This window comes from Salmo salar, chromosome 04 (genome assembly GCF_965601325.2).
Source record: "Salmo salar chromosome 04, fSalSal1, whole genome shotgun sequence".
Lineage (NCBI taxonomy): Eukaryota > Metazoa > Chordata > Actinopteri > Salmoniformes > Salmonidae > Salmo > Salmo salar.
Genome location: NC_138294.1, coordinates 27634677 through 27644132, shown reverse-complemented (window position 1 = coordinate 27644132; position 9456 = coordinate 27634677). Strand labels below are relative to the sequence as shown.

The following is a 9456-nucleotide window of genomic DNA, read 5'->3' as shown; positions in this document are numbered from 1 at the left end:
GTTTCATCATAGGTATTTGCGGAAATTTTCCATATTGACTGACCTTCATGTCTTAAAGTAATACTACCCCTACCTTGTCAACACATGATTGGCTCAAATGCATTAAGTAGGAAGAAATTCCACAAATGAACTTTTTTTAACAAGGCACACCTGTTAATTGAAATGCAATTCAGGTGACTACCTCACGAAGCTGGTTGAGAGGATGCCAAGAGTGTGCAAAGGTGTCATCAAGGCAACGGGTGGCTACTTCGAAGAATTTCACATATCAAATATATTTAGATTTGTTTAACACTTTTTTTGGGTTACTACATGATTCCATATGTGTTATTTCATAGTTTAGATTTTCTTTCACTATTCTACAATGTAAAAAATAAAGAAAAAACCTGGAATGAGAAGGTGTGTCCAAATGTTTGACTGGTACTATATAGTAATCTTAAGTCCATCTGTGGTCACCTTTGAGTATCTAATCATCTCTCAGCACCTGGTACCCACTAGTCGTTATCAGATGATCACATACCTTTAGTCTGTAGAGGGGGAGGGGACGGATAAGTACTGTTGGTCATACGTGAATGGTTCTGATTGCATAGCTCCTCGACAACCCCAAAAATGAGGTGGTCGCAGGGAGGGCGTAGCACTGCGGTGAGTCATTGTGTGTCTGTGCTTCTGTTTCCTCCCCACGGCAGCAAGACATACTCCACTGATTAGGCAATCATCCGCACTCATGTTACACACACACACACACACCGAGAGTGAGTGAATGTGTGTGTGTCCGCCCATTTTGCTCAATATGTGTAATCTCTATCTAGATCTCAGTACTATGATAGCCTAGGCAGAGACACCCTTTTCCTGGCAAGATTCTACTGCTGCAGGCCAACCATCTATTTTGTGTCCCAAATGGCTCCCTACGCAGTGCACTACTTTTGACCAGGGCCCATAGGGCTCTGCTTTTGACCAGGACCCATAGGGTAGTGCACTTTCTAGGGAATAGGATGCCATTTGGGACACAAGTCTATAACAGTATCGTGCTGTGTCCCAATACTCTTACATAGCATCTGTTTCACTCAGATAACCATTGGCCTGAGTGATACATGCCAGTCTTCTCTCTTACATGTAAAGCCAGAAGTGTTCCCGACCATGTGAACTGACTAGGAAAAACACTGGGCCTCATTTTATATGGCTATAACTAGCTAGCACCGTGGGTTTTCCTTGGTCTGGTCGGGGAAAAACTCCTGCTCTGCCTACCTACCTCCATTATGATGAAGGAAAGGAGATGATGATACTAGGAGGTTAATGAATCCGATTGGGACGTAACCCAGAGCAGAGGTCTATATATTTCACACATTCGATTGGAACTTAGCCCAAAGCAGAGGAGAAGTTTATATGTAAGACATACAGTGAGGGGAAAAAAGTATTTGATCCCCTGCTGATTTTGCCCGCTGACAAAGAAATGATCAGTCTATAATTTTAATGGTAGGTTTATTTGAACAGTGAGAGACAGAATAACAACCAAAAAAATACAGAAAAACGCATGTCAAAAATGTTATAAATTGATTTGCATTTTAATGAGGGAAATAAGTATTTGACCCCCCCCCTCTCAATCAGAAAGATTTCTGGCTCCCAGGTGTCTTTTATACAGGTAAGGAGCTGAGATTAGGAGCACACTCTTAATAAAGGGAGTGCTCCTAACCGCAGCTTGTCACCTGTATAAAAGACACCTGTCCAAAGAAGCAATCAATCAATCAGATTCCAAACGCTCCACCATGGCCAAGACCAAAGAGCTCTCCAAGGATGTCAGGGACAAGATCGTAGACCTACACAAGGCTGGAATGGGCTACAAGACCATCGCCAAGCAGCTTGATGAGAAGGTAACAACAGTTGGTGCGATTATTCGCAAATGGAAGAAACACAAAAGAACTGTCAATCTCCCTCGGCCTGGGGCTCCATGCAAGATCTCACCTCGTGGAGTTGCAATAATCATGAGAACGGTAAGGAATTAGCCCAGAACTACACGGGAGGATCTTGTCAATGATCTCAAGGCAGCTGGGACCATAGTCACCAAGAAAACAATTGGTAACACACTATGCCGTGAAGGACTGAAATCCTGCAGCGCCTGCAAGGTCCCCCTGCTCAAGAAAGCACATATACATGCCCGTCTGAAGTTTGCCAATGAACATCTGAATGATTCAGAGGACAACTGGGTGAAAGTGTTGTGGTCAGATGAGACCCAAATGGAGCTCTTTGGCATCAACTCAACTCACCGTGTTTGGAGGAGGAGGAATGCTGCCTATGACCCCAAGAACACCATCCCCACCGTCAAACACGGAGGTGGAAACATTATGCTTTGGGGGTGTTTTTCTGCTAAGGGGACAGGACAACTTCACCGCATCAAAGGGACGATGGACGGGGCCATGTACCGTCAAATCTTGGGTGAGAACCTCCTTCCCTCAGCCAGGGCATTGAAAATGGGTCGTGGATGGGTATTCCAGCATGACAATGACCCAAAACACACGGCCAAGGCAGCAAAGGAGTGGCTCAAGAAGAAGCACATTAAGGTCCTGGAGTGGCCTAGCCAGTCTCCAGACCTTAATCCCATAGAAAATCTGTGGAGGGAGCTGAAGGTTTGAGTTGCCAAACGTCAGCCTCGAAACCTTAATGACTTGGAGAAGATCTGCAAAGAGGAGTGGGACAAAATCCCTCCTGAGATGTGTGCAAACCTGGTGGCCAACTACAACAAACGTCTGACCTCTATGATTGCCAACAAGGCTTTTGCCACCAAGTACTAAGTAATGTTATGCAGAGGGGTCAAATACTTATTTCCCTCATTAAAATGCAAATCAATTTATAACATTTTTGACATGCGTTTTTCTGGATTATTTTGTTGTTATTCTGTCTCTCACTGTTCAAATAAACCTACCATTAAAATTATAGACTGATCATTTCTTTGTCAGTGGGCAAATGTACAAAATCAGCAGGGGATCAAATACTCACTGTACCAGCGATTGTTCTATTGTTACTATCCTGTCTTTCCCTCCTTTTCCCCCCTTCCTTATGCTGGAGATGTAGATTCCAGAGGGAGAGAGGGATTAGTCATAGGTGATAGACTCAAAGTCCAAAATGAACATTTTAGGATTAGGCCAAGTTGGTGGATCGGGGTGAGGCCTTGCGACAGACTAGCGTCCTGTCTAGGGGGTGTACTTATACCTCCAAGCTGCCTCTCACTACAGAAACAGGAGACAGGCCTAGGCCCTATCGCTGTTCTGGCTCGGAAGAGGCTTACTTGGCCTGTGTCCCAAATTACACCCTAGTTCCTTTATAGTACACTGCCTTCGACCAGGGCCCGATTGTAAATAGTATGGGCCCAGGTCAAAGGTAGTGCAGTATAAAGCAAACGGGGTCGCCAGTTGGGACGTAGACTTAGAAGAACATGGGAGATCATGTTACAAATCAAATCAAATGTCATTGGTCACATACACGTGTTTAGCAGATGTTAATGCGGGTGTAGCGAAATGCTTGTGTTTCTAGCTCCGACAGTGCAGTAATATCTAACAGGTAATAGCTAACAATTTCACAACATATACCCCAAAATACACAGAAATCTAAGTCAGGAATGGAAGAAGAATATATACATATCTGTCAAAGCGGCATTGGACTAAGATACAGTGGCGTGGTATAGAGTACAGTATGTACATATGAGGTGGGTGATGCAATATTTACAAAAAAATTGAAGGGACTAAGATACCGTAGAATGGTGTGGAGTGCAGTTTATACATGTGAGATGCTAAATCCGGAAATATTACTGAAGTGGCTAGTGATTCCTAATCTCTGTCTATAGGCAGACGCCTCTGATGTGCTACATGTGTATTAGTGTTTGAATGATTCAGGTCACTGGTCTGACTGTCACTGTCACTTCCAGTCTCTGCATAGCTGAGCCTGATACCTACAGGCATGTCCCCTATTAGTCAGCCCGTTTAGAACTACATCGCCCTAATTACAGACCTGGCCGGCGTAAGAGGTGGCACATTGGATAAAAAAGTTTTTAAAAAGCGTTGTGCGTTGGAAATGTTTTTAATGGACTAGTTCAGTTAGTCCCTCCCCTTGTTTGTCTGTTTTTCTTCTGTTTGGTGCCTGATGAATATGACCCTGGGAAGGATGTAACAGAGGGACCGGTGTTGAGTTGACTACTTCAACTGTCGAAGGGGAGATGGGGAGCGCCTAATTGTTTTGAGGAACGGACAATTCAACCCAATACAATTTTAAAGCACTTTTGAGATTGAGGAAAAAGCACTAAGCCACTATAAATGCAAATTCTGTTCACGAATCATAATGATAACTTGCTGACGTTTGCACTCTAAGGACTTAGGAGTGAAATTCACGAGTCTGAATGGAGCTTGATCTCAGGTGCTGCATCTTATCGCTGTCTTCTGGGAAAAGGTAGGCCTTCTGGGAAAAGGTAGGCCTTCTGGGAAAAACTGCAAAATGAGCGTCGTTATTGTGCAAGTTCAGGTTGTACCCTCTGTCCCAAAGAGCGCGCTCTCATTTTGTGCCAACCGTGGTGTCCTTCGCAGGCCCCGACACACGGTCACAGTCACTCACATTCACTCAGTCTCACTTGTACGTTCACGGTTCACGCCCTCTAACATTGGTTTTGTCTGAATGGCACATGTGGCCCTGGTTATAGGGCTCAACTCCCATTTTGAGTTGGCTAATTATGAAAAGCGTCATCTCTCAACACCTTGTCATACACCGTTTGGAGACGAGGGACAGGACACTTTTTTTATTTATCTTTTTTTTGTTCTCACACTCTTTCAGATGAATCCCTGGAGGGCTAACGGGAATATCTGCCAGACCGAATCACACACCTTGTTTTTATGGATTTGTTTTTTAGGAACCAGAATGATTGCTGGACGAGATAACATATATATATTGCCCACAGACACACTCCCGGTTGACGTACTCGTGTGTGTGTGTGTGTGTGTGTGTGTGTGCGCGCGCGCGCACACACACACACACACACACAGTGACAACAGCAGATAACTTCCACAGCAGAAGCAAGGTGAACAACCGATGCGTTCTGCTAGACTAGTTGGTGCTCGACATTGAATGCTGTTTGTTTACGATGAAGTCCCATACATAGAGTTGGCTGTGGTTCAAGATGGAGCTAAAGACGTGTGTCTCTCTCCCATGCTTTTCCTCTCTCTCTCTCTCTCTCTCTCTCTCTCTCTCTCTCTCTCTCTCTCTCTCTTTCCCCCCTCTTATTCCCACCCTCCCCTCTCTCTCCCTCTATCCCATCTGTCTCTCTCCTCCTCCTCTCCCTCCCTATAGGAGCTGTATCCCACCAGACATCCAGAGGCCGTGTGCCAGGCGTATCTGACTAAAGAGAGGAGGATCACCAGTGACACCACAGCGGGGGTGGAGAGAGAGACCGTGCCTGTTGGAAAACCTGTTGGATCTAAACACTTTTATTACAGATTATCACACTGCTCTCCTGACTGCCACCCTCCCCCTTTACACACACAGAATCACACACACTCCACTAGAAGTAGCCCTAGGGAGTCACATAAACGTCTCACAGTCACTCAGACACGCCCTCCGAGACCCAGAGTTGCTTCCCAGGGGTCTTAGTGGGAGGGTGTGCCCCCCCCCCTCTCGGTGCACTCCGCTGGGGGACGGAAGTAGAGGAATGGCCCTGGGGGAATGGGAATGGCTGGCTGGCTGCCTCGCTCAGTGAGACGGCGGCTTATGTAACTGACGGCCCTCCTCTCCTTGGCTAGCTAACACAGCTGGGCCTTGGGTGTCTACAGACACTGGGGAGGAGCTCTTCATCAACCTCCTCTAGGGAGATTCAGCTTCTAATCTTCAGGCCCTTCCTCTCTGGGTTCAACTTCACATAGCTTTTTTTTTTTTCTCCTTTTTTTTTTTAAATCCTTTTTTTTGTTTGTTTTTCCTTTAACCATTTTACAGGAGGGTCTTTCAGGGTGTTTTGGATATGTGCCCCCTCACGGACTCCTCCAGGTTACAAGGACACACACAATTTGACCTGTGTACACGTCTTCTTCCACCCACACCTGTAGCAGGTGGGATCGACCTCTGAGACTTCCCGCTTGTCTCCCGTTGGCTCAGGGATGCCCCGACCAGGAAGAACAAAGTCTGAGCGTCCGTCTACGAGCACATTGGCGTTTTGAAGATGCTGTTTGGACTGAAGGGACAGCCATTTTTTATTTAGTGAGGAAACTAGCTGACTTCGAGAGCAACTACAGGACTGCCTGATATTAGCCTCTGCTGATTTTCCGCTCTTGTTTTGATGTTGTTTTGTATTTCCCATCTCATCTGAGGATTGAGCCAACCAGGGAGCAAAATACACAGAGACAAGAATCCCACTTGGACACAATCAAAGACCATTTTGCTCTCCTTTTCTCTCCTCTCTCTCTCTCTCTCTCTCTCTCTCTCACTCTCCCCCCCTTTGATTACCCGTTTACACATTAGACCACCTACAGTGATACCTTTTTATCGAGGCAGAAAATAAACCGCTAAGTTGCGATCTTTTTACGCCTTGACCCGCGTCAAATCAAAAACCTAGCAATCGATCTCTACCTCTCGATCGCTCCCACCCCCTTTTTCAAAACATCTGTGTCAGAGCCAAATTCACACTCAGTCGGTCTGTATCACAGACAGAGTAGCGTACAGACTGAACAGGCTACAGACTGAACCGTACAATCTACAGAGCGAAGCAATCAGTCACCTTCGTCTGGAAGGGGAGAAGGTTATTGGGTCTGAATGTCATTGAACTGAGCCAGAGGTCGTTGAAATATTAAATTATTGATAGAGGCTTTGGTTGAACAGGGAATGTATAGCAGGTCAACCAAAGCGATCTGCCTCGTCCTCTGAACCTAACTGACATTTTGACCCCTCAAAGTTGAGTTTAAAAAAAAAAAAAACCATTTATGAGTCTAAGGACTAGATGAGAGTAAGATTGTAATGAATAAAGAAATGTACGTTTTTAAAACGGCTACACCAAATCACATACGTTATGCTTTACTGAGACATCCTACTTCTTTTCTTTAGAAAAGGGAGGGTCCGAGATCTTTCTAAACCACACCGGAACAATCAAGCCATATCACAGCTTTCTTTTTTTTTTTATTGCACATTTTTTATTTTTGTATCGTACAATCACTAAGCCTTCAATTAAGTTATTTACCTCTCGCACGCGCACATTTCTTGATATTCCTTTTAAAAATGTCAAGATATTTACCCAAATCCACTGTAAGGAACCATTGTTAAAGACTAAAGAGAAACCAAGCAATTTAAAAGTATCAGCCTTGAGCTTGACCCACAATTGAGCAGAACGTGTTGTCGTCGTCCTCCTATATAATCCAGTAGGTCAAGCATAGAGCGGCAACGCCTCAATCTTATGAGAACACGTCTTTTAAATAGTGGCTCTGTTTATCTTTATGTTCCAGTCTATTTTTATGTTGGCCTGTGTGTTGTCCGGAGGACAGCAAAACAAAAGGCCTTCTAGTGGAGTCTCTTTAAGTCTTTAGCTGTCAGAGTCCATCTCAATCAAATCCCTCCCTCTATCTCTGTCTTATCTTACCCCCTCCTCTCAGACAAGGCCAAAGGTCAAGTTGAATATACGTCCCACAACTTTAAGCAAAGGGACAGAGTTATTTTATGAACACGCGGTTTAGGGAGGGCCGATCTACCCTTTCTTTCTCTTCATCTCCCTCTTTCCGGTGAACATGCAGAGACGTGGGTCTTCTCTCGTCCTGGTCCGATTGAGAAGGGGACTCCTCTACCTCCCTCTCTAACCCCATCAATCTCTCTCTCTCTCGCTGTGCCCTTTCTCTTAATCTCTCCCTCCCTCTTTATAATCCATCCCTCCATCCACACACCCCAGACAAATCCTCCCCTCTCCCCTCCCTGAGTAATCCTCTCCCCCTGTGTGATGCCGGGCAGCAGTAAGAGTGGGGGTGCGGGTGGCCTCCCCTCGCCCCCCCACACCGCCTCCCCGTCCCGGCCACTTCGCCCGTCCCGCTATGTGCCCGTGTCGGCGGCGACGGCCTTCCTGGTGGGATCCACCACGCTCTTCTTCTGCTTCACGTGAGTACGACCAAACCACACACTCATACACACGTCATACACAGACGCTCAAACGCACAGCGTGTACACGTCCTACATGAGTCTCATACACACACACACACACACACACACACACACAAATGATTTCTCAAATGATTGCCTTGCCTGGTTCTCCAACTACTTCTCTGATAGAGTTCAATGTGTCAAATCGGATGGCCTGTTGTCCAGGCCTCTGGCAGTCTCTATGGGGGTGCCACAGGGTTCAATTCTTGGGCCAACTCTTTTCTCTGTATACATCAATGATATCGCTCTTGCTGCTGGTGAGTCTCTGATCCACCTCTACGCAGATGATACCATTCTGTATACTTCTGGCCCTTCTTTGGACACTGTGTTAACAACCCTCCAGACGAGCTTCAATGCCATACAACTCATCTTCCGTGGCCTCCAACTGCTCTTAAATACAAGTAAAACTAAATGCATGCTCTTCAACCGATCGCTGCCTGCACCTGCCCGCCTGTCCAGCATCACTACTCTGGACGGTTCTGACTTTGGTATTTGTAGTTGTCCACATATTCTAAGTGTCTGGTCAGACTGTAAACTCTCCTTCCAGACTCACATCAAACATCTCCAATCCAAAGTTAAATCTAGAATTGGCTTCCTATTTCGCAACAAAGCATCCTTCACTCATGCTGCCAAACATACCCTCGTAAAACTGACCATCCTACCAATCCTCGACTTCGGCGATGTCATTTACAAAATAGCCTCCAATACCCAACTCAATAAACTGGATGCAGTCTATCACAGTGCCATCCATTTTGTCACCAAAGCCCCATATACTACCCACCACTGCGACCTGTACGCTCTCGTTGGCTGGCCCTCGCTTCATACTCGTTGCCAAACCCACTGGCTCCAGGTCATCTACAAGACCCTGCTAGGTAAAGTCCCCCCTTATCTCAGCTCACTGGTCACCATAGCAGCACCCACCTGTAGCACGCACTCCAGCAGGTATATCTCTCTGGTCACCCCCAAAGCCAATTCCTCCTTTGACCGTCTCTCCTTCCAGTTCTCTGCTGCCAGTGACTGGAATGAACTACACAAATCTCTGAAACTGGAAACACTTATCTCCCTCACTAGCTTTAAGCACCAGCTGTCAGAGCAGCTCACAGATCACTGCACCTGTACATAGCCCATCTATAATTTTGCCTAAACAACTACCTCTTCCCCTACTGTATTTATTTATTTTGCTCCTTTGCACCCCATTATTTCTATTTCTACTTTGCACTTTCTTCCACTACAAATCTACCATTCCAGTGTTTTACTTGCTATATTGTATTTACTTTGCCACCGTGGCCTTTTTTGCCTTTACCTCCCTTATCTCAC

At 45.8% G+C, this 9456-nt stretch overlaps 1 protein-coding gene across 2 annotated transcripts in view; it reads left to right on the top strand.

Moving 5' to 3' along the window:
- The first annotated feature begins 5639 nt into the window (after positions 1 to 5639).
- Positions 5640 to 9456, top strand: part of LOC106602527 (palmitoyltransferase ZDHHC5-A) — a 29272-nt gene continuing 25455 nt past the window's right edge. For both annotated transcript variants that reach the window (XR_006769566.2, XM_045716651.2), the window contains exon 1: positions 5640 to 8097. Coding sequence is in view for 1 of the 2 variants with exons in the window: in XM_045716651.2 (XP_045572607.1) it covers positions 7943 to 8097 (155 nt within the window). In the remaining variant the exon portion in view is untranslated. The remainder of the gene's footprint in view (positions 8098 to 9456) is intronic.